This window comes from Hemicordylus capensis, chromosome 6 (assembly GCF_027244095.1).
Source record: "Hemicordylus capensis ecotype Gifberg chromosome 6, rHemCap1.1.pri, whole genome shotgun sequence".
NCBI lineage: Eukaryota > Metazoa > Chordata > Lepidosauria > Squamata > Cordylidae > Hemicordylus > Hemicordylus capensis.
Window position 1 is genome coordinate 27,690,881 of NC_069662.1, and position 24,655 is coordinate 27,715,535.

Sequence of the window (24,655 nt, forward strand, 5' to 3'; positions counted from 1 at the left end):
GGTGACAGCCAACAACCTGGATGGCTTTAGGAGGGGCTTAGATAACCTAATGGAGGAGAGGTATATCAACGGCTACTAGTCGGAGGGCCACCTCCAGCCTCAAAGGCAAGATGCCTCTGAGTATCAGTTGCAGGAGAGTAACAGCAGGAGAGAGGGCATACCCTCAACTCCTGCTGTAGGCTTCCTGTGGCATCTGGTGGGCCACTGTGTGAAACAGGATGCTGGACTAGATGGACCTTCGGTCCGATCAAGCAAGGCTGTTCTTATGTCTTATGTTCAAAAGATGGTAAATAAAGCCTTAAGAACTGTACTTTTCATAGGATAAGTGCATTCCTGTTATATCAACATTTCCCAAGAGACTGTAGAATGCAGAAGCAAATTTGAATTATTTCACTTTTTCCTCCTTATTAAGTGCTCTCTATTGTTCAGCGCAGGCTTCAGCACAATGATGTGGCATTTAGGAAAGAAAATACAACCCAGCAATCCAGTGCTTGAGGATAAGATGGAGAAGATCTCCACAGCCACCATGTATTTTCCTTTGGTGCTCAGGCAGGTTGGAACAAAGGACAACCAAACACTGCAGAAGATCGACATGCTGAAAGTGATGAATTTGGCTTCATTGAAACTGTCTGGTAACTTCCTGGCTTGGAAAGCCACAATGAAGCTGATGATGGCCAGGAAGCACGTGTAACCCAAAACACAGTAAAACATGGTAGCTGAGCCCTCATTCCATTCCATTATGATTTCTCCCTTTAGAGAGTGCATGTCCATATCCGGGAATGGAGGTGAAGCAATTAACCAAAAGACACAAATCCCTGCTTGGATAAAAGAGCAGGAAAAGACAATGACATTTGCCAGCCTTTTCCCCATCCATTTCCTCATCCCAGATCCTGGTTTGGTAGCCACGAAGGCCAGAACCACAGTGATGGTCTTTGCCAACACAGAGGAAAGGGCTACAGAGAAGATGATACCAAAAGCAGTCTGTTGGAGAAGGCAGGTCAGCTTTCCAGGCTGTCCAATGAAGAGCAAGGAGCAGAGGAAGGAAAGGAGGAGGGAGAAGAGGAGGATGTAGGTGAGGCTGCGGTTGTTGGCTTTGACTATGGGAGTGTCCTGGTGCTTCATAAAGATTCCAAGTACCAAAGCTGTCATCAGAGAGAAAGAAATAGCTAATGTAGCTAAGATCATCCCTAAAGTTTCTTTGTAAGCCAGGTAGCTGATAATTTTGGGAATGCATTGACTTTGGTCCCTACTGGGATACTGATCTTCTGGACATCCGGCACAGGTATCCATGTCTGGAAAAAATACATATTTCAGAATGTTATGTCTTAGAGCAGGCCTGCTCAACTTAGGCCCCCCAGATGTTTTTGGACTACAACTCCCATAATCCCCAGCCACAGTAGCCAATAGCCAAGGATTATGGGAGTTGTAGGCCAACATCTGCAGGAGGGCCGAAGTTGAGCAGGCCTAATTTGAAAGAGCTGTTCATGATAGAACACACAGATTTTGGTCACACACCAAAAAAAACACAAAAAACCCTGCTCGCTCCTTATCTACCCCTAAAGAAAGCCTAGAGAGCACTTTTGGAGTTTTTGTAGCTCCACGGTAAAATGATGCTTGCAGCTCACACATAAAGCTGACTTAATGGTGAGGCCTACCACCTGTTCTCTGGATCCTTGCCCGGCTTGGCTGTTTCTGTCTAGCAGGGAGATTGTTGGAGATGGCCTAGTTAATATCATAAATGCATCTCTGAGGGAGGGTAGGGTGCCCCCTTGTTTGAAGGAAGCATTTATTAGACCACTCCTAAAGAAGCCTTCTCTGGATCCCTTAGTGATGGACAGTTACAGGCCAATCTCCAATCTCCCTTGTTGGGCAAGGTGATTGAGAGGGTGGTAGCCGACCAGCTCCAGGCAGTCTTGGAGGAAACTGATTATCTAGATCCATTTCAAACTGGCTTTAGGGCTGGTTATGGGGATGAAACAGCCTTGGTCGGCCTGATAGATGACCTTTCCCAGGGATTCGACAGAGGGAATGTGACTCTGCTGGTTCTTCTGGATCTCTCGGTGGCGTTCGATACCATCGACCATGGTATCCTTCTGGATTGCCTGGGGGAGTTGGGGATAGGGGGTACTGCTTTGCAGTGGTTCCGCTCCTATCTCTCAGGTAGATTCCAGATGGTAGAGCTTGGTGACAGTTGCTCCTCAAAGCAGGAGCTGCTATATGGAGTCCCCTAGGGCTCCATTCTGTAACCAATGCTTTTAAATATCTACATAAAACCGCTAGGTGAGGTAATCAGGAGATTTGGTGCTGGGTGTTATCAGTATGCTGATGACACCCCAATCTACTTCTCCTTTTCATCTTCAGGAAATGGCACTCATTCTCTAAATGCCTGCCTACAGGCAGTAATGGGCTGGATGAGGGAGAACAAATTGCAGCTGAATCCAAGCAAGACGGAGGTGTTCATTGTGGGGGCTCAGAATCTGAGGGATGAGTTAGATCTTCCTGAGCTGGATGAGGTTACACTCCCCCAAAAGGAGCAGGTGCACAGCTTGGGAGTATTCCTGGATCCAGGCCTCACCCTGGTCTCTCAGGTGGAGGCCATGGCCAGGAGTGCTTTCTATCAGCTTCGGCTGATTCAACAGCTGCACCCATTCCTTGGAGAGGATGACCTCAAAACAGTGGTGTATCAGCTGGTAACCTCCCGGCTTGACTACTGCAATGCACTCTACGTGGGGCTGCCTTTGTACATAGTCCGGAAACTTCAGTTAGTTCAGAATGCAGCAGCCAGGTTGGTCTCTGGGGCTACACTGGCTGCCGATACGTTTCCGGACAAAATACAAAGTGCTGGTTATTACCTTTAAAGCCCTGAACAGCTTAGGTCTGACTTATCTAAGAGAGTGCCTTCTTTTACATGATCCCCACCGCACGTTAAGATCATCTGATGAGGTCCGACTCCAGTTGCCACCAGTTTGTCTGGTGGCGACACAGAGTCGGGCCCTCTCTGTAGCTGCTCCTGGGCTGTGGAATTTCTCTCCCAGCAGAAATACTATTTTAAATTGTTTTAAATTGTTGCCCTGATTTTCAGGGCTTTTAGCTCTTTTATTGGTTTTATTATGTTTTAATAGTTTAATTTTAATTGTTAATTTGTTTTAATTGTTTTTATCATGCTGTGAGCTCTTTTGGAGCTCTTTTGGGCTATTGAGCCCTGAACTATATTGGAAGGGTGGTATATAAATCTAATAAATAAATAAATAATAAACAGTTTTGAACAATAAGCCTATTTAGAATAAATACTGCAGGTTGCCGCGTCTGAATTACAGAGGCATTTGGGATTTGCTTTTGATAATTCTTTTGGCACAATCTGATTTTTATGGATCAGTTATGAGTTCAAAAGAAACTCATGCTTACAAATCTCAGTATCCAGGGAGAAGAACTAACAAAAGGCAGGTATTCCTCTTCTCTCACATCACCAGCTGCTTCATTATATGTGTTTTTTGTTGTTATTCTTGGAAATGGTCTGTCACATTTTGAAAGTGGCCCTTCCATTGTACCCTTAGCACCTCCTGTTGCCATGAAAAGGTTGACTTTCTTAATTCTATACATCGAATGGATGGAGAAGCAAAAACTAAGGCCTGGCTAGATCATTTTCTGGCCAGTTGACCCATCTAAGATGCATCATTTCTCCTACCCTTGTGGTCTGATATCATCCCTTCTGAACAAGGAACACAATCATAGCAGCAGAATTTCTCCCCCTCCTTCTTCTGCCGACTGTAGCCAGGATAGCAGTTGTCATTGCACACAGAAAGGGGAAGCACCTGTTCATAACCATTAAAGGGGGATTAGTATCAACACAAGGCATACTGGAAATGGCTGCTCTGCAGCTAGTGAGTTCTTGACACAAAACAACAACAGCATCTCAGAGCTTATACTGTTCTCCTTGTTTTAAAAAGGGTGCCAGCCCTTCCCTGTCTGATTATTGGCAAGGAAAGTGCATGTAACAGATTGATGGTGCACTGATCACTGATGGTAATATTTTCTTGTCCTTATGCCACCTAGGCATGCTAATTATATAGGCCTGCCAGTCCCTGTATAGTGAAGGTGGGGTTTAAAGATTGGAAAGATAGTCTACGGATGCTGTATTCGTGCCCTTGTTCAGAAATTGGGTGGTTCTCCCGCTCACAGTGCACACTCAGGTGCATGCGCACCCACAGTAATACCCCCAGGAGGTGGCCGCGGAGCTTCCCCAGTACCCTGGCCAGGACTCCTGCAGCACCAGCCACCTGCAGCTTCTGTTGCTGCCAGCTGCCTCCTTCTGATCCTCACTGCACCCACCCTCCTTCTATTGGCCAGGCTTGGCTGAAGGAAGAAGGATCAACTTAGCCAGGCAAACATGGACAAAGGAGATGCCTGGTAGTGGCTGCTTACACAGCTAAAGGAGGTGGCCGGCCACAGCTGAATGTAGAAGGTGAGAGCAGTTGTAGAAGCCCCGGAGTCGGGGTGGGGGGAAGCTCTGCAACTCCTCCCAGAGGCTTCCCAATGACGGGCTTGTTGGGTTCTTTGAGCCGGTCAGCACTATTATAGCTCTACTCCTGGCAGTTAGTGTTCCACAGATTACTCTGGAGAATTAGTTCCCATTTCTAGCAGATTTGTGAAATTGGCCATTACCAGATAAGGATGTAACTGGACTTTCAACAATTTCCCTTTAATTCTGATAAATAACCAGCTGCTTAATTTGTGTTAAGTTTATTAGGCTTATTATGCTTAGCACACTCCACCATATATTTAACAGTAACACATAGCAAACATCTTAAAGTCCTGTGGAATTATACAGGTACAATTGTAGGAGAAACACAATCACACAGAAACCTGTAAGTGCATAATTTAGTGCATTTAAGAAATACAAGGGAAATACAAAGCTGAGAAAACCTTTGGTTTGAGGTGAGAGTTAATGTGCTTACAATTTCCATGCATCTTTTACAAAAAGTGGAAAATGTGCAGTAAGGACCAGTGAAAATGGAAAATACTTTATCCCTCATCTTCAACCAAAGTTTTTTCTTTATATTAGAATGTTCATTTAGATGAACTAGGTGCTTCTGAGAGGCTCCTAGAGGCACCTAGAGTTATTTAACCACCTAGAGATACACATATCAGGTGATATATAAATATGATAGGTAGGTAGGTAGGTAATTAGGTTTTTTAAAGCAATCAAATAAGGAGTTAAAACATGAACTGTGATCTATTCCTCCTAACACATACGAAGAGTACAAGTAGGATCTCCACGTTTTCCCCCTGCTTATTTACTGTACAAGGGTGGCTTGAGTACTGCCCACACCCTTGCATGTATGTGAACAACAGCAAAAAGGCTGTACCACAGGGTGCCAGTATTAAGTGTAAAAGACTCCGTGCATGGAATTGTGCAATGGGGCAATGTGTTGTGCAACTCCATGCATGGAGCCCTGACTGCCATGCACTGCTGCCCTGCAGAACAGCTCCCTTGCAGCTATATACCTCAAAACAAGAGCATGGGCAGTGCTCCTTCTTTAAGAAGGGGTTAGATAAGTTCATGGAAGCCAAGTCTATGAATTGCCACTTCCAGCTGAAGAGGCAAGATGCGTCTTCCAGTTTCAGGGGAGTAACAGCAGGAGAGGGGGCATGCCGTCAGCTCTTGACTGTGGGCTTCCCAGAAGCATCTGGTGGTCCACTGTGTGAAACCGGATGCTGGTCTAGATAGGCCTTGGGCCTGGTCCAGCAAGGCAGTTCTTATGTTCTCATAGGAACATAGGAAGCTACCCTACATCAAGCTAGACCATTAGTCCATCTATCTCAGAATTGTCTAAACAGACCAGCAGCAGCTTCTCCAAGGTTATAGGCAGGAATCTTTCTCAGCTGGGAGATGCCAGGGAAAGAATTTGGGAGCTTATTTACTCAAGCATGCATATGTTTTTCCCAGAGTGGCCCCATCTTACAGACCTCAAACGTAGTCTCCAATTTAAATGCAAACCAGCTCAGACCCTGCTTAGCAAAGGAGACCATTCACACCTGCTACCTCTACCAAGTTGATCATGTACCGTTGAGCAGTATGTGCAGTAAGTCTGTGCTAAGAAAATGCAATGCTACCGCACATTTGAAGATGGACAGGCAGAACTCAGACATAGCTATACAGGATCTATTCCCATTTATTGGATAGACTTGAAAACCTTCACCTGGTTAAAGCTTCCATGCCACACGATCAGGTCATCATTAATGATTAACTCTTTGCCTGGAGAAGCCTGAGGGTCTAGTCTTCCAATTTTGATTCTGACAAAAGAGCCATTTGGGAACGTTACCCAGTTTGTAACATCAAACTCTGCAACCAATTCTCCATTTTCATCAAAATTGTGGGAAGTTGAGTGGCTGACTTGAATGAGCTGTGAAAGAGATAGCACCATGAAAAGCTTGTATATCCCAGATACTTTGAATATGCAATGATTCAAAATCCCAATGGGATGTAACAATCCAGACTTTACCCACAGGTGGCCATGAGAAGAAGGGTGCAAAAAAGAGCAACATTCTCAAATGCTGAGGTGAGGTTGGCCCTCCATAGACAAAACATACTTTGGCTTTTGTCTCCATGAGAACTTGAAATCTTTCTAGCTCCTTTAAAATCAAGCTTGTGTATTCATCCAGATAAGTCCTTTTTAGAATTCTTAGTATGAATGCAATACAAATGCCATTTTGAGAAAGCAGTGGCAATACAGATTGCAAAAAACGATCCCCATGTTCATCATCCATAGCTAAGAGGCCAACCCATGTCCATCTGAAGTGTTGAAATAACTTGGCTACCCCCTTGTACTGATGGGCTTCATTTGGAACCATCTGGAACAAGAAAGGGAAGACTAATCTTTTGCCATGTGCTAGAGGAAATGATCCATGAGTGAGCTGAAAGAAGATGTATAAGGACCTTTCAGGTGGATTCAAAAAGAACATTAAAGTATATACCCAAGAATTTCCATACCTCCATTACTATGGCCTACCTGAGGAATCTTGAAGATGCCATAGATGGTGGCCATAATGGCAGTGACTTCAGAGACAAGCCCACCAATGACAGCAATTAAATTGCTCTGCGAGTCACACTTGAAATTGGGGACAAATTCATGCTGTGTGGAAAGCAGGCTCAGAGTGGCCTTATAGGCCATCTTTGGGATGTAGTAGCTGTTGAGGATGTGGAAACCCAAAGTCATATTGGGTAAGATTTGGGAATTCTCATTGATCTCTTGTATAGTGAATGCCAAGGTCAGGATGTGCTGGTAGATCTTTGGAACTGAACTGCAATGAGAGATACAGGCTGTTTCACCACCCAAAAAAGTATGCTTGCATCAATCATTATCACACCTCTGTATGGTTTTAGAACTGATTGCTTGCCTTAACACATAGAAGTTATTGCAGGAGAGAGTGTATAATTATCAATTTTTTTCTGGAGCAAATGACTCATATGGTTTCTTAAATTTCTATTCCTGGTTAAAGCATGTAATGCTTCAAATGGTTTAGGATGGATTATTTGAAATTTGAAAATAAACAGAGGCATCGTAAATCATGATGGTGGTGGGTGTTCCTGGGAGGGATGAGCAAAGTATGCCGGGAGGTATAGTCCCAGTAAGGGAACCCAAGGCACGAAGGTCATCCCAGCTGCCCAGCTAAAGCAAGCAGACCCCTATATTGGGCAGCAGTAATATAGGAAGGATGGTCACTTTAGTGACAATCACCAAGGAATCATTTCATGCTGCGTGGGAGAAGGCAATGGTAAACCACTCCTATATTTTACTAGGAAAACTACATAGATAGACAAGATAGAATGATTGTTGATGTACTCCTGAAGGATGGGCCCTTCAGGTCAGGTGGTACTCAACATGCTACCAAGGAAGAGCAGGATCTCTCTGAGTATCGAAGTTCTTTATGACATGGTCATAAACCTTTTGTTAAAGTCTCTTTTTTTAGTTCAGTGTTTTTTGACATTTTGTATTTTACATATATCTTTCCCCATTCCCCATCCATCCCTTTCCCCCGCCCTGCCATGGGAACTGATCTTCCCTCGCCTAGCCAGCTTTGCATGCTGAGTCAGCTGGGGGGAGGTGGGAAAAGAAAGTTAAAGCCTTTTGGATGTCTTGTGGCTGATGTCACGAACTTGTCCTCATGGAAGCCATAGACCACACAGATCATGGTGAAACAGACTGGTTCCAGATTGGCATGTATTCTTTCTACATATTTATTCAATTTATATGCTGAACATATACTGAGAGAAGACTAAACTAATGACAACAGGTACAGCAACCAGCCTCAGAATTAATAATAAAGACACTGAAGTGGTGGGTAGCTTCTGCCTTTTAGGATCCACCATCAACAGTAAAGGATCCAGCAGTCAAGAAATACACCGCCAACTAGCACTTGGTAGGGTTGCAATGAAGGCCTTGGAAAGGATATTTAGATGCCATGACGTGTCTATACCTACAAAGATTAGAATCATTCAGACAATGGTTTTTTCCATGACACTCTATGAATTTGAAAACTCGAAATTAAAGAAGCAAGATAGAAAAGGTATTGACCATTTTCAAATTTGTTGCTAGAGAAGACTTTTGAGGTTATCATGGCCAGCCAGGAAAACACACAAATGGATCATAGAACATATCAATCCAGAATTTTCACTCGAGGCACAAACGACCAGGCTCAAATTATCATACTTCAGACACATTATGGGAAAACCTAGCTCACTTGAGAAGTGCATAATGCTGGAAAAAGTTGAAGGGAAAAGAACAGGACAACAAGCAGCAAGGTGGATGGACTCGATTGCAACAACTATGAATGCCCCACTGAGAGACCTTGAAGGCCAAGTAGAGGACAGATCATCCTGGAGAGATTCTATCTATGTGTTCCCTAAGAGTCAACACCTGCTTGATGACACTTAATCAACCCATCCATCCATCCATCCATCCATCCATCCATCATACAAGACTGATGAAGCTCCCCAACAATTAAAGCATATGTCAAAAATATTAAATCAGTGTATGGTGCCTCAGGACCAGTTCATTCATTTATATTTTACTAGTAGGAGAGGCTCATCATGACCAGGAAAAGTAATTTTATATAAAATAAGCTTATTTACCACTTTCACCCCATATATTCTGACGTTAAAAATAGCTTATTCAGCTAATTTCTGTGGAAGGGTTGTTTATGCAAAATCTGGCAAGAAGAATCAATTCCTTCCCACACTCAAAGGCATGGGGCAAAAAAGACACTTTACAATGACTTGATAGAAAGAGCCACAATTTTATGAATAAAATTGTAAACAGGAATTTGAAAAGAAAACTCCACTCACTGAAGTGTTGCCTAACTTGGGCTGAAGTCAGAGAAACTGTTCTTCCTGGGCCTTTTCAGGCACAACACCCTGGCTTAAAGCATGGAATCAGTAGACTGACTCTAACTCATCTTTACTATCTTTGTCAGGACTCTTTCAGTGACTCCAGCCCAGAAACTACACAGCATTTGAGGTTGTGAAGTCTTTGAAGCAGTATGAGTGTAAACTGTAGCCCCTGAGCCTTGAGGCCTCTAAGGACAGATTTAGCACCCAATTGATTTAGACTAGCTCAAGCATGTTCGCCAGTACAACCCCCATTAATACTATCCCCATTAATAACACTCACTGCCCCTTCTCTTTGTGACCTACCTCAACTAATGAACACAAAATGGAATACAGAATGGAGTAGTCAAAAAACTCCCCACCAAAGCCCAATCAGGCGGGGAGCAAAAAAATTCCTATTTTGCCCCCTATTGGATGACCAGCAAAAGCCCACTCTTCACCCAGGTTGGGAGGTAGGGAGATCCCACCTGAAGCAGAATGCCAAGGAGGCAGCGGGATACCTGCAACAGCCATCATGTTTTGCCCCAACACCATCTGTGCCAATACTTTGCCTTCGGAATAATTGGGTGAGGCAAAACACAACCCCCAGCAATAATGGTGGGAATCCTCATTCTGTCCAACAACCGTCCCCACAAATTCTTCAAAATATATTATAGATCATTGTGTTATAATGTATCAAGTGTGTTTTCAGCACTAGTCCCCAGTTTGCCCTCTGTATTGTCTGAAAAGGCTCTGAATCAAACAAGAAAAGCTACCGGGGTTAAAACTACAGACAGAATCAATGATAACATTATGTGTAAAGTATTAGAATACTGCATGATATGAAACATACTAGAAAAATGAAAATATGGAGATGAATGGGAGCAGACACAGCTAAAAGAAAATGAAGGAATTCAAGAACAAGAGTACAGAATCTAAAGCTAATGGAGGTCAATATCTACAGTGTGATTGTTAAGTGCAAGCTCCATTGATTCCAATCATTTTTAACGGTGTTCTACAGAAAAACACCATCATAGATTGTGCATTTCAGATAGAGGCAGGACAAACAAAATACTTGGCAAACCCAAATGTCTCCTATAGTGCATATTCATACCGATTAAATAAATATTCTTATCTCTTATGTGATGGTCTGTTTTCTCTTATCATGTTCTGAACATCTTACAGAAGGAAAAGGGAAAGCCATCCTTACAGAGGTTCATCAATCAGCATCCGTGAAGGTTGCTCCATAAAAGAAAGAGTATCGTGAAAGAAGATTACTTGAGAGGCAACCACACCGATGACAAGGTTGCCTGGCTGATGAAAGGCATGAGGTATAGGAAGGGGGTCATCATATATGGTGCAGTTAATGGAATGAGCCTTGCATACGGTATGAGGCAGAAGGGAAAGCAGCAGTATGCCTATCACCACCATCCTAATGCCAAGGCCTCCTCTGCAAATACACATTCTCATGTTTCCATGTTCATCATTATCCAATAGTGCCAATTTTGTTAGAACGAATTCAGTGGCAGACAATGCTCTTGGTATTCCAGGGTAACAACTGAACATTTAAAGGTATTTCTGCAGCAGTTGTTTTTTTCTTACAATTACTATTGGATCTTTTCTTAAGATATTTGTTCCAACGTAACCTTTCTGGGTGTTTTAAATTCTCACATATAGCTGCAGAATTACAGATATATATATACCTTCAACCGAGTGTGCAAAAACAAAACAGAATGCAAAAATCCTCCAAAAACAGCTCGAAATCTCAGTTTTAAAGATATTTAAACATATTTATTAGATTTATTTTGTGCCTTTCTGACACCACAGAACTCCCAGGCAGTCTTCCATCCAGCCAATGGCAAGACCCTGATCTAGTTATCTTAAGTAAAGTAGCTACATCATGTGCACCCATCATATGCTTTTAATATTAAATCTCTGTCTACCTGACCGCTTATCTAATCTAAAAGAGGCAGGATAATGGGCCATATTGGGCTATCTCTCCCTTCCTCTCTAATGTTTTGATGCTACTCCCACAATTTCCCACAATAGCAGGGTTGTAATGGGACATAAAAGTTATTATTTGCATATATGCTCACTGGTTTTCCTTCCTCTGTTCAATTTTGAGAGAGAATGTGTTGAAGAGAACACTTCCAAGGAGGATCAAATATACCCCCCAAATACCCCCAGAAAACCTGACAGAGCCCTGCTTATCCATAGATTCTGTTCTAAATAGTTGGGTAGGGGTGTTATGTAGGATCTTTTAGATGTGGTTATGGTTGTGACTGCTGTTAGGAATCCACTGGGGAACAAGAAGAAAACTAGTAATTCTGAAAATGACGAGAGGTAAAATTATTTCCCTTGTGCTTTGTCCTTTGCTGTGGCATCATAGATGAAAAATTGCTAGGAAAATGTTTATATTTTTCCTGAAATAGTTTCCATAATTGATATTTTCTCCTTTAATGGAGAGGACAAGGAAGTGGCAGCTGGCCTGCAAAGTTCAAGTTCCAGATGCCCAGAGAAAAGACACAAATTTCAGTCACAATCCATTGACTGGATTTCGGAAATGCAGTGGCTCTGCACTCCTTTTAAAAATTCATTATATCTTTCTTAACAAGGTGTACTTATATAAAATACTTTTAAACTGTGTCAAAAGTGTAGGAATTTAGTGATGGCTGGTGCCCATTGCGGCTGGTGGGGCAGAGGGCAGGGTAGTTAATAGTAAACAGGGATGTGCAAAATTGTTTTATGTTGAGCCAGTTTCACATTGAACTGGTTTAGTTCAGCATTTCAGGGTCAAACCGAATCACCCCTGAGGCACCCGCCATGGCCTTGGAGGGGTTCATGAATATCTAAGTGTGTGTGTGTGTGTATCCGAGCCTGTGGGGGGGTATTTTGCAGAGGTTCCCCCTCACCCCGCTGGCCTCTGTTATGCAGTAACAAACACACACACACACACCCCATTCAGGCATACTTTGGCCATTTCCAGGCCTTCCCTCCATCACAGTGGCCATTTTGTAGTAGGTCTATGAATGGCCTAATGGTCTATGAAGGCCTATTGGGCTTGCGCGGCAGCCTCCAAAATAGCCGACACAATGGAGGGAAGGCAAGGAAACGGCCGAAGAATACCTGAACAGGGTGATGCACTGCATAACATAGGCCGGTAGGTGGAGGAGGAACCTCCACGGACCCCACCCCATGGCCTTGGAGAAAACCCCATGAGGGGGCAAGGAAAACTGGGTCTTATTATGGCTTGGAGCATAGATTGAGGCAATTGTAATCTTTTGCAGCTGTTGGGTTTGGAACCTCAATATAATGTATCTGCCAGTAGTATCCTGTATTTTCTCCTCTAGCATCCAAGATTGGTTTTTAACATAAATCGCCACTCCATTTTTTTTAACGTGTCCGGAGGCAACATAACTCTGACCCAGGGGTTTGCAATCTAATACATTCATATTACTTGACTTGATGTGGGTTTCTTGAAGACAAATAATATCTGCTTTTCCATTTTTTAATTTCAGAAAGAATGTTCTCCGCTTAAACTGATTGTTTAGTCCATTGACATTCACAGAAAAAAAATTATTTCATCCATAACATTATTTTCATTAAAAATATTTTATCCCTTCTACTTTCTCTCTGTCTTTCCTCTCCCACCAATAAGCTGAAGCTTGGTCCCATTTGAAATCTTCTGATTGTTCTTCACCCTGGGTTTTGTCTGGTACGATTAAAGTATCCATTGTGTTCAAAGGTTCCAGGCAGCATTTTGCATCTTGAGGGGTGTATACCTGTGCCTTTCCATGGTCCATAAAAACCTCCAAAGAAAAAGGTATGGCCCATCTATACTTGATTCTTCTTTCCTGGAGAGCGACAGTAAAAAAATTTAATTCCTAGCATTTCCTTAAAGTATCGACAGGGACATCAGGTACAATCTCAATCCGTTTGCCTTTATGTTCCTAGGGAGAGTCTCTTTCTGTGTGAAAAATTGCCTCTTAACTCTGTCTGTTCATGAATTTTATCATAATATCTCTTGGCAAATCCTTGTCTCAGGCATACCTGGAGTTCACTCTGTAAACTTCCGGATCAAGCCCCAAAAATTGTAAAAGGAGAGATCCAATCTCTTGCTGAAGATGTTCTTTTCCTACTTCCTCCCCCATGCCATAAATTTTTAGTTTGCTAGCTCATGATTGAAATTCTAAAATCTCCACTCGCTGTTTCAAACTCGACTGATTGCCTGCCATAATTCTGTAGCTATTCCATCAATTCCTGTAGCCATCCGACTTGGTAACGACTGGAGTTCTGATCTAACTTCATCTTCACGTACTAGAGGTTCTTGCAGGTAGAGAATATCTTCTAGAGTATCCTAGATTTTGACATCCCTGCTGTACAGGTTTTCAGTATACTCCTTCCATCTTTGCTTGATGAGTGACTACCTATCCTTTGGCATTCTTTAACATACCAATTCGAGGTTGGAACCTCTTTCTGACTTCAGAGATCTTTTTGAAAGCTTTCCTTGTTTTTTCTGGTAAGGAATGAGGCCTTGGGCATCTGCGATCTCTCTAACTCAGAGTGAAAGCTCATGTCCAAGATGGTATCGACACTCAAGCCCTTCCTGTTTGCCATGAAGAACTTGTGTGCCAATGCCACTCCTCTGAGCCAAGGCCTTCCTGTGGCTATTCTCCTGGAAAAGCAGATGGTGAACTCCAGAGCTTTAAAGAATGCATTTTGGTTCCATAGACATGATTTGGCTCCATAGCAAATAACAGAGTGCCTTTTCACCTACTGACCTTAATTGCTTATTGCTCTGAACTCTGAGTCTGGGTCACAGCAATTAAGCTATTAAGGTGAAAGGGAACACAGTGTTCTTTCTGAATGGAAAGGCTCGGGCAATGATTTCCTATGGAGCCAATGCATGTCTATGGAGCCAAAAATTAATTCTTTAAAAATTCCTGATTAATTGACAATAAATCCTATCAATCTGGGAGTGCCTGGGGGAGTGGAGGCCAGCCCTGCCATGCCCCTAGACCCACTTTGTGGTGCCCTGGCATCCCCGAAAGGTGGATAATGGGGCATCTTCAAATCCCCATTATTCTCTATGGGAGGAATACAAAAATTGAAAAAATCTTCAGAAAATCATTAATAATCACAGGAGTGTTCAGTTGCTTTTCCATTCATTGGGGAGTAGGCACCCTTGGGTGCCTACACCCACCCCAGGGTTTTTTGCCCCTAGGTACTCCACATAAGGAATAATGGGCAAAATTTTAAAAAAATTAAAAATCCATTAAAAATCATAGAAGTCTCCGACTGCTTTGGGTTTGGGGTGGTAGTTGGCACCCACAGGTACCTACCACCAAAACCAGTTTTGGAGGCTCAAAGCAGTTCAGACCAGTTCAAAATAGGTTCAAATTTGAACCGAACCAAAGGAAGTTTCGAGCAAAACCAAAAACGAACCTCTCCACCCCAGTTCAAACCCAGTTCGAATTTGAACTGAATCGGGCAAATCGGTTATGTGCACATCCCTAAATAACAAAAGTGGATCTGAATTCTGACTTCACAAGTAATATATATGAATTGAAATAGTGAAGAAAATATTGATATCTTATTGAATTAAATAATATGTATGAATTGAAATAGTGGAGAAAATGTTAATATCTTATTGGATTAAACTCCATCTTCACCCGACGGGACTAATCCCTAAGTTTCTGTCGGTAGAGCCGCAATCATTGTGGTGTAGAAAAATAACAGATAAACTTGGCCAAAGTGGATTATCACCTGCCCTATTGCTGGAGGCCGGAGAAAGTGCAGTCCATAGAATGGTGAGAGAGATTGGTCGATATAGATTTACAAGACGAGAAGGCCAGTGTACCGCTTTTCTATAAATCACTTTATACTAAGGTGGATCTTGTTCCAGCATCATATTTATTGACGATCAGCTTAAGTAAATTTCGATGGGCCTTTTCTAGGGCCAGGTTCAACATTTTCCCATCAGCTTTACTTCATGGGAAATAAGATACCTTATGAAGAACGGAAATGCCCTTGTGGTCAGGTGGTTGAAAACTATGGCCCATATCTTACTGAAGTGCCCAATTTATCAGGATATAAGGCACCAATTAATTGATCCATTATTAAAAGACCTCACAGGAAAAGCCGATGATCTTGTGTTAATGTGCTTATTAGATGATAAGGATACATCAACTTATGTTGTAATAGCCAAGTTCTGTTATGTGGCTTCTAGATTACGGACCTCAAAGGAATAGTGTTTATATGGTTTTGGTGGTGTTATATAAATGTACTTACATTTTACTTTTAGTGACCAATAGGTCTTTTATTTAAAGTCTCTATTTTTCTGGAAAGTTTTTCTTTTTCTTTCTTGTTAACTGTTTTGTAATCTTTGGCCAAAGAGCGTAAATAAAAATTCATTCAAAGGAGAAAATCTCTACATGAAGGCGTGCAGAACCACTGCTAATAATATTAAAACCTGGTCCTAATCTAGATGTAATGAATGACAAGTAGCAGCCCAGACGTAGCTAGCAATTGTAGAATCCAAGAGAAAGTGTTGTGGTATGCAAGGAAAAGGCAGTGGAGTCAAATAAGAAATGTTAATAGTTGAATGAAATAGATGTTATGTACAGAGAGGCAAGTGCAGTCTGCCTTTCAGTGTCCTTGCTGCTGGCTGTGTTTCAGCCCTCCCCCTCTACTCCATGACTAGAATACAAGTAACTTAAACTTCATTCAGAAGCTGGAGTGGATCAAGGAATCGATTAACCAAAAACACCACAGCAATGTGCCACTTTCTTCATGTTGTTCTCTAACAAAGAATATAAAAATCATGCTAGAACCTCTGAGTGGGGCGGAGGGATCCTAACTATTTTCTATCTTTATCTTATACAGGTATAAGAGATTTATTTATTCATTGAAAAGAATAAAAATACAATCTTGCGACAAATTTAACCAGTAGAATTGGGACTTTACTACCTGTTCCTATTATTTGTAATTCTTATTATGTATTCTTATGATATCTTCTTATCATGAATGAGTAAATGCACAATCAGTCTTTGTAAACAGCAAAAGCATTGTATCTTCATTAAAGGACACTTAGGAACTGTAGTTTTCTGAAGGTCATTGCATAACCATTCTACCAGTGTTCCCCAGGAAAGATGTGTTAAGAACAGAATGTAGAAACACACTTTTATTATCTCATTTTTTTCCTCCTTATTAAGTGCTCTCTACTGTTCAGTGCAGGCTTCAGCACAATGATGTAGCACTTAGGAAAGAAAATACAACCCAGCAATCCAGTGCTTGAGGATAAGATGGAGAAGATCTCCACAGCCACCATGTATTTTCCTTTGGTGCTCAGGTAGGTTGGAACAAAGGACAGCCAAACACTGCAGAAGACCAACATGCTGAAAGTGATAAATTTGGCTTCATTGAAACTCTCAGGTAACTTCCTGGCTTGGAAAGCCACAATGAAGCTGACAAGGGCCAGGAACCACATATACCCCAAGACACAGTAAAACATGGTCGCTGAGCCCTCATTACATTCCACTATGATTTCTCCATGCAATGACTGCATGTCCAGATCAGGGAATGGCGGAACTTCAATTAACCAAAGGACACAAATCCCTGCTTGGATAAAAGAGCAGGAAAAGACAATGACATTTGCCAGCCTTTTCCCCATCCATTTCCTCATCCCAGATCCTGGTTTGGTAGCCACGAAGGCCAGAACCACAGTGATGGTCTTTGCCAACACAGAGGAAAGGGCTACAGAGAAGATGATACCAAAAGCAGTCTGTCGGAGAAGGCAGGTCAGCTTTCCAGGCTGTCCAATGAAGAGCAAGGAGCAGAGGAAGGAAAGGAGGAGGGAGAAGAGGAGGATGTAGGTGAGGCTGCGGTTGTTGGCTTTGACTATGGGAGTGTCCTGGTGCTTCATAAAGATTCCAAGTACCAAAACTGTCATCAGAGAGAAAGAAATAGCTAATGTAGCTAAGATCATCCCTAAAGGTTCTTTGTAAGCCAGGTAGATAATAATTTTGGGAATGCATTGACTTTGGTCCCTACTGGGATACTGATCTTCTGGACATCTGGTACAGGTTTCCACGTCTGGGGAAAAATACATATTTTAGTATGATAACTAATGTCTAAGAGAAAGGAATTCTATAATTTGAAAGAGCTCTTGCTGATAAAACATATAGACTGTGGTCACATACCTGCTCCTTCCCTCTCTCCCCCTAAAGAAAACCTATCGAGCAATTTTGGAGTTTCTATAGCTCCACAGTAAGATTAATCTTGTAGCTCACACATAAGGCTGATTTAAAAGTGTTGAAGGATATCCCTATTTGGAATAAATACTGCAGCTTTCAGCATTTGAATTACATTAGCATTCGTGATTTGCTCTAGATAATTCTCTCGGCACAATCTGATTTTCATGGATCAGTTATGTGTTCAACAGAAACTCATGCTTATGAACCTCAGTATCCAGGGGAAAGAACTAGTGAAGGGCAGGTAATCATGTTCTCCCACGTCACAGGCTGCTTCATTATATGTGTTTTGTTGTAAATGGTCTGTCGCATTTTGAAAGTGGCCCTTCCATTGTACCCTTAGCACCTCCTGTTGCCATGAAAAGGTCGACTTTCTTAATTCTATACATTGAATGGATGGAGAAGCAGAAACAAAGGCCAGGCTAGATCATTTTCTGACCAGTTGACCCATCTAAGATGCATTATTTCTCCTACCTTTGTGGTCTGATATCATCCCTTCTGAACAAGGAACACAATCATAGCAGCAGAATTTCTCCCCCTCCTTCTTCTGCCGACTGTAGCCAGGATAGCAGTTGTCATTGCACACAGAAAGGGGAAGCACCTGTTCATAACCATTAAAGGGGGATTAGTACCAACACAAGGCATACTGAAAATGGCTGCTCTGCAGCTAGTGAGTTCTTGACACAAAACAATAACAGCATCTTAGAGTTTATACTGTTCTCCAGATGGTAGAGCTTGGTTGCACTTCCTCTTTTAAATGGGAGCTATTATATGGAGTCCCTCAGGGCTCCATTCTGTCACCAATGACTTTTAATACTTACATGAAACCGCTGGGTGAGGTCATCAGGAGATTTGGTGCAGGATGTTATCAGTATGCTGATGACATCCAAATCTATTTCTCCTAATTATTATTATTATTATCATCATCATCTTCTTCATTATCGTGCTAACTTGGCAAAGAGGCACCTTTTACCATGGTGATTCTCTTTATTTAGAAGGGGGAGAGTAACTGGCCCTATCGACCCCCAGCACAGTACTTCCAGTGACTGTTGTTGGTGTCTGTCTTATGTTTCTTTTAGATTGTGAGCCCTTTCAGGACAGGGGTCTATCTTATTTATTTATTATTTCTCTATGCAAACCGCCCTGAGCCATTTTTGGAAGGGCAGTATAGAAATCGAATTATTATTATTATCATCATCATCATCATCATCATCATCATCATCAGGAAATAGCATTCACTCCCTAAATTCCTGCCTATGGGAAGTAATGGGCTGGATGAGGGATAACAAATTGAAACTGAATCCAAGCAAGACAGAGGTGCTCATTGTGGGGGATCGGAATTTAGGGGATGAGTTCCTGTGCTGGATCTTCCTGTGCTAGATGGGTTTACACTCCCCCAGAAGGAACAGGTACACAGCTTGCGAGTGCTCTTGGATCCAGGCCTCACCCCAGTCTCTCAGGTGGAGGCTATGGCCAGGAGCACTTTCTATCAGCTTCGGCTGATTTGACAGCTGCGCCCATTCTTTGAAGAGAATGATATCAAAAAAGTGGTGCATCAGCTGGTAACCTCCAGGCTTGACTACTGCAATGCACTCTATGTGGGGATGCCTTTGTACATAGTTTAGAAACTTCTGTTAGTTCAAAATGCGGCAGCCAGATTGGTCTCTGGGGTAACCCGGAGAGACCATATTATGCCTGTCTTAAAACAGTTGCACTGGCTGCCAATATAAGAACATAAGAACAGCCCTGCTGGATCAGGCCCAAGGTCCATCTAGTCCAGTATCCTGTTTCGCACAGTGGCCCATCAGATGCTGCTGGAAGCCATAGGCAGGAGTTGAGGGTATGCCCTCTCTCCTGCTGTTACTCTCCCACAACTGGTACTCAGAGGCATTCTGCCTTTGAGGCTGGAGGTGGCCTGTAGCCCTCCGACTAGTAGCCGTTGATAGACCTCTCCTCATGAAGTTATCCAAACCCCTCTTAAAGCCATCCAGGTTGCTGTCTGTCACCACATCTCGTGGCAGAGATGTTAGGGCTCCCCAGTGCAAAGACGTGAAGTACAGCATAAGAAAGCTGAATCCCAGCTCAAGAAGGGGCTACTGAGTGTATGGACACCATGTCCATTCTGTTAGGTCCACATCCCTCCCCAATCAGGGGCTACTCAGTGCAGGGACATCCAATTCATCATGAAGAAGCCAGGCTCCAGGTAAATCAGCCTCTATTCAGGGATACATAGCAGAGAGAAAGCCAGCAATGAGGACATCCAACTTGTAGAAGCAGAATTCCCCTGTTCCTTCTGTGAAGCTTCTCAAAAGCCAGTCTTCTCTGCCTACTTCTTCCCTTTTCATGTCTCCTCTTGCTCATTGCCGCTTCTTTTTCTTCCTATTCCGGCACTTCTTTATTCTGTCTTTTCTCCTTTGCCTTCTAAAGCAAGGAAAGTATTTCTTTGAGACTGTTACTCTTTCCCCTCTTTAGAAGGGCTTCTTGAAGACCCTGAGCCCTGTTTATGCCCAACCCAAGGAGAATGAGACCTTAAAGCTTAAGGCTTCAAGATGCATCTCCTTGCCTGACCAGAGTCCACTCACCATGTGCCTTCAGGCAGCAGAGCTTGCTCAGCACACCATGATGCTTGAAGAAGGCAGGGATGCTGCACTTCCACCATCCCTTGCTTCCTCTATGGGCAGGGCAGACCAAGCTGATGGACTGGGCAGGTCGGAGTTGCCACCTCAACACCACTCTGAGCATGAAGGACAAAGTCATGCAGCAGGGATTGGAGATAGCCACCCCCTGGCCAAATTAGGGGCTTCTCAGAGCAAAGACATGAAGCTCAGTGCAAGGAAGAAATGCCCCCAGGGAAAATACAAAGTGCTGGTTATTACCTTTAAAGCTCTGAATGGCTTTGGTCCGGGCTACCTTAGAAAGCACCTTCCTCGGTATGATCCCCATTGCTCATTTAGGTCATCTGGAGAGGTCTGTCTCCAGTTACCACCGGTATATCTGGTGGCAACTCGGAACTGAGCCTTTTCTGTAGCTGCTCCTGGTCTATGGAATGCACTCCTGGCAGATATCCACAGTTTAGGCTCGCTGTCGGCCTTTAAGAGAACCCTAAAAACTTATTTGTTTGGCCTGGCCTTCCAAGGTTTGTAATGTGTTTTTTTAAGTATTTTTAATTGGTTTTAAATGGTTTTAATTGTTTTTGAATTGTTTTTATATTGTTTTAAGCACTGCATTTAGAATTGTGTGTTTTAATGTCTTTTTAAAGTTGTTGTACACTGCACAGTGCCTTTGGATGGGGCGATTTATAAATGTAACAAATAAGTAAATAATAAATAAATACATAGATAAATTCATGGAGGCCAAATCTATGAATTGCCACTTCCAGATGAAGAGGCAAGATGCTTCTAAATACCAGATGCCGGGGAGTAACAGCAGGAGAGCATGACCTCAGCTCTTGACTGTGCGCTTCCCGGAGGCATCTGGTGGGCCACTGTGTGAAACAGGATGCTGGTCTAGATAGGCCTGATCAAACAAGGCTGTTCTTATGTTCTCATCAGAACAAAGGAGGCTACCCTACATCAAGTTAAACCATTAGTCCATCTAGCTTAAAATTGTCTACCTCAGAATTGACCAACAGCAGCTTCTCCAAGGTTATAGGCAGGAAACTTTCTCAGCTGGGAGATGCCAGGGAAAGAATTTAGGATCTTCCTTACTCAAGCATGCATATGTTTTTTCCCAGAGTGGCCCCATCTGTGCTCACATGTAGTCTCCAATTTAAATGCAAACCAGCTCAGACCCTGCTTAGCAAAGGGGACCATTCACACCTGCTACCTCTCCCATGTTCCACTGAGCAGTATGTACAGGAAGTCTGTGCTGTAAAATGCAATGCTTCCCGGGACAATTCACATTTGAAGATAGCCAGGCAGATCTCAGAAATAGCTAAACTGGATCTATTCCCATTTATTGGATAGACTTGAAAACCTTCACCTGGTTAAAGTTTCCATGCCACACGATCAGGTCATCATTAATGGTTAACTCTTTGCCTGGAGAAGCCTGAGGGTCTAGTCTTCCAACTTTGATTCTGACAAAAGAGCCGTTTGGGAACGTTACCCAGTTTGTAACATCAAACTCTGCAACTAATTCTCCATTTTCATCAAAATGCACAGTGTCTCCAACACTGTTGTTGAAAATGATGGTTCTTAGAAAGTGATTGAGCTGTGTTGAAAGAGGAAATGGAGGAAAGGAAAAACATGATTTTGACAAGTTTAAAATTCCTGAAATGATGAAGAAAATTACTCAGAGTAATCACGCTGACCGGTGCAGAACTGGTTCAATTGTTAAAAGGACTGCTTTTCCTTCTACCTTCATCTAATGCTGAATGTGAAAACTGGATAGAATGACACTGCCCTATCCAGCTCCTGTCTCCCACACAATCACTACTCCCATCTCCTCCCTAGTTATTTACACCCACACAACCAAAAATTGAGAGCGCACACAGCTCCCAAACCTAAGTAGGACACTTGTCCTACAAAGTATTCAGAGCTTTGAAGAGCCTCCAAGCCTGCTGTATAAGAGATTAGCATAAGCTCATTAAAAAGGAATTAGTCTTTACTACCTTAAATTTTACTTACTATTGTTAACCACTGGTCGAAATCATGGTAGATTGTACCTCCTTTGAGAATCATAAAACTCTATGTTGAGTGTTCTGCAATTCCATCTTCCAGATCAGGGTTAATTTCAATGAATTTAAGTGCCTTTTGTTATTTTAGCCATCATTCCCTTGTAATAGTCTCATAAAGAGCCCTTTTAGAACAGATATTGGGGTATCGACAAACCCATTTCACTGCATGTTAAATGAAAGCACTACACACTTATGGCACTACATTAGGTTAAAGAGATCCTGAAAATGCCATCATAATATTGGATGTATGCATGCTTTATGCCCATAGATGCTTAGACCAGAACCTGATCCTTCCATAAACTCATTTAGACATTATAATTATAAAGGTTGTAAACACTTATAGCCTCGAAAGCTTACTGTTATTCCCGCCCATCCCATCGATCACTCCCATTCTGGCAGGTGAGTCATGCTTACGGCTGTTGTCTAAGCCACCTCCATGAGTGTGGGACCCGGGTGCTTCCCACTCATGAAAGCACCCACCATCATGCTTACAGCCTACACTTCTTCAGACAATGGCTGTAAGCATTATTGACCTGATTGAAGGGGTGAGTGATTGAAGGAATGGACAGGACTTCCAGTAAGCTTTCCAGGAATGGAAGTGGGTACAGCCTCCGTAATTATAATGTCTGAATGAGCTTCATGTGTTGTGAGAAAAGAGCATAGAGGCAGAACACATATCTCTACCAAAGATTTGGGGTAAAATGCTATCCCATTTTATGCTACCCCATACATATACTGTATCAATCTGGTGCTGTCATAACAAGTACCCTGCATTATTCAAACACTCAGAAAAGTGTGGGTTCAATTAAGCATGGCATCGACTACATGGTAAAGAAGAAACATCATGTGTGCTTTATAACTGTGTATGAGAAGGAGTATAACATAGAAGCCACCAATGTACATGTAGCCCCACAGAGTTATTACCTGCCATGGCTGCAGATTCTGCATTTCTACCCTCCCCCCTTTTATCCATGATCTTGATTTGGAACTAAAAATATTCATGGCATGTAAAGCATGTGCCACAGCATAGACTGCATTATACACATTATAGCTGTGGCCAGTCATGTTCATTTCAAAAAAAGGACTCGGGAGGCTCTCCAGCTTTTCCTCCCCAGTGCAGCTTGCCTTATTCTCCGCATTCCCATTGCAAATCTTTAATGAACAGTCAAATGCTTGTTCCCAGAAATTCTGAATAAAACCGTCCTCTTTTGCCCAGGAAGGTTTTATGGTCTGAAGAAATTGTGGAAAATTGAGTGGCTGACTTGAATGAACTGTGAAGGAGATGGAACCGTGGAAGTCCTGTATATCCCAGATCCTTTGAATGGACAATGATTCAAAATCCCAATGGGATGTAACAATCCAGACTTTACCCACAGGTGGCCAGAAGAAAGATGTAAAAAAAAGCAACAATCTCAACAGCTGAGATGAGGTTGGCTCTCCATAGACAAAACATACTTTGGCTTTTGTCTCCATTAGAACTCGATATCTTTCTAGCTCCCTTAAAATCAAGCTTGTGAATTCATCAAGATAAGTCCTTTTAAGCATTCTTAGTATGAATGCATAACAAATGCCATTTTGAGAAAGCAGTGGCAATACAGACTGCAAAAAACGATCCCCATTTTCATCATTGATAGCTAAGAGGCCAACCCATGTCCATCTGAAGTGTTGAAATAACTTGGCTACCCCCTTGTACTGATGGGCTTCATTTGGAACCATCTGGAACAAGAAAGGGAAGACTGATCTTTCATCATGTGCTAGAGGAAATGATCCATGAGTGAGCTGAAAGAAGATGTATAGCAACCTTTCAGGTGGGTTCAAAAAGTACATTAAATTATATACCGAAGGATTTCCATACCTCCATTACTATGGCCTACCTGGGGAATCTTGAAGATGCCATAGATGGTGGCCATAATGGCAGTGACTTCAGAGACAAGCCCACCAGTGACAGCAATTAAACTGCTCTGCGAGTCACACTTGAAATTGGGGACAAATTCATGCTGTGTGGAAAGCAGGCTCAGAGTGGCCTTATAGGCCATCTTTGGGATGTAGTAGCTGTTGAGGATGTGGAAACCCAAAGTCATGTTGGGTAAGATTTGGGAATTCTCATTGATCTCTTGTATAGTGAATGCCAAGGTCAGGATGTGCTGGTAGAACTTTGGAACTGAACTGCAATGAGAGATACAGGCTGTTTCACCACCCAAAAAAGTATGCTTGCATCAATCATTATCACACCTCTGTATGGTTTTAGAACTGATTGCTTGCCTTAACATATAGAAGTTATTGCAAGAGAGAGTGTATTATTAGGAATCTTTATGAAACACCAGGATACTCCCATAGTCAAAGCCAACAACCGCAGCCTCA

The 24,655-nt window shown here is 42.5% G+C and overlaps 2 protein-coding genes across 2 annotated transcripts; both read right to left on the reverse strand.

Annotated features, from left to right (window-relative positions):
* Positions 1-390: 390 nt before the first annotated feature.
* On the reverse strand, positions 391-7,217 carry LOC128331040 (vomeronasal type-2 receptor 26-like). The gene is made up of 4 exons (XM_053264405.1): positions 7,011-7,217; positions 6,201-6,404; positions 3,686-3,812; positions 391-1,292 (listed from the first exon to the last, which is right to left on the reverse strand). Exons 1-4 carry the CDS (start codon positions 7,215-7,217, stop codon positions 391-393), a joined length of 1,440 nt encoding a protein of 479 aa, XP_053120380.1.
* A 9,336-nt stretch (positions 7,218-16,553) lies between these two features.
* LOC128331041 (vomeronasal type-2 receptor 26-like) lies at positions 16,554-24,375 on the reverse strand. Its single transcript, XM_053264406.1, has 4 exons — positions 24,169-24,375; positions 21,601-21,828; positions 18,094-18,220; positions 16,554-17,461 (listed from the first exon to the last, which is right to left on the reverse strand). Exons 1-4 carry the CDS (start codon positions 24,373-24,375, stop codon positions 16,554-16,556), a joined length of 1,470 nt encoding a protein of 489 aa, XP_053120381.1.
* Positions 24,376-24,655: the final 280 nt, after the last annotated feature.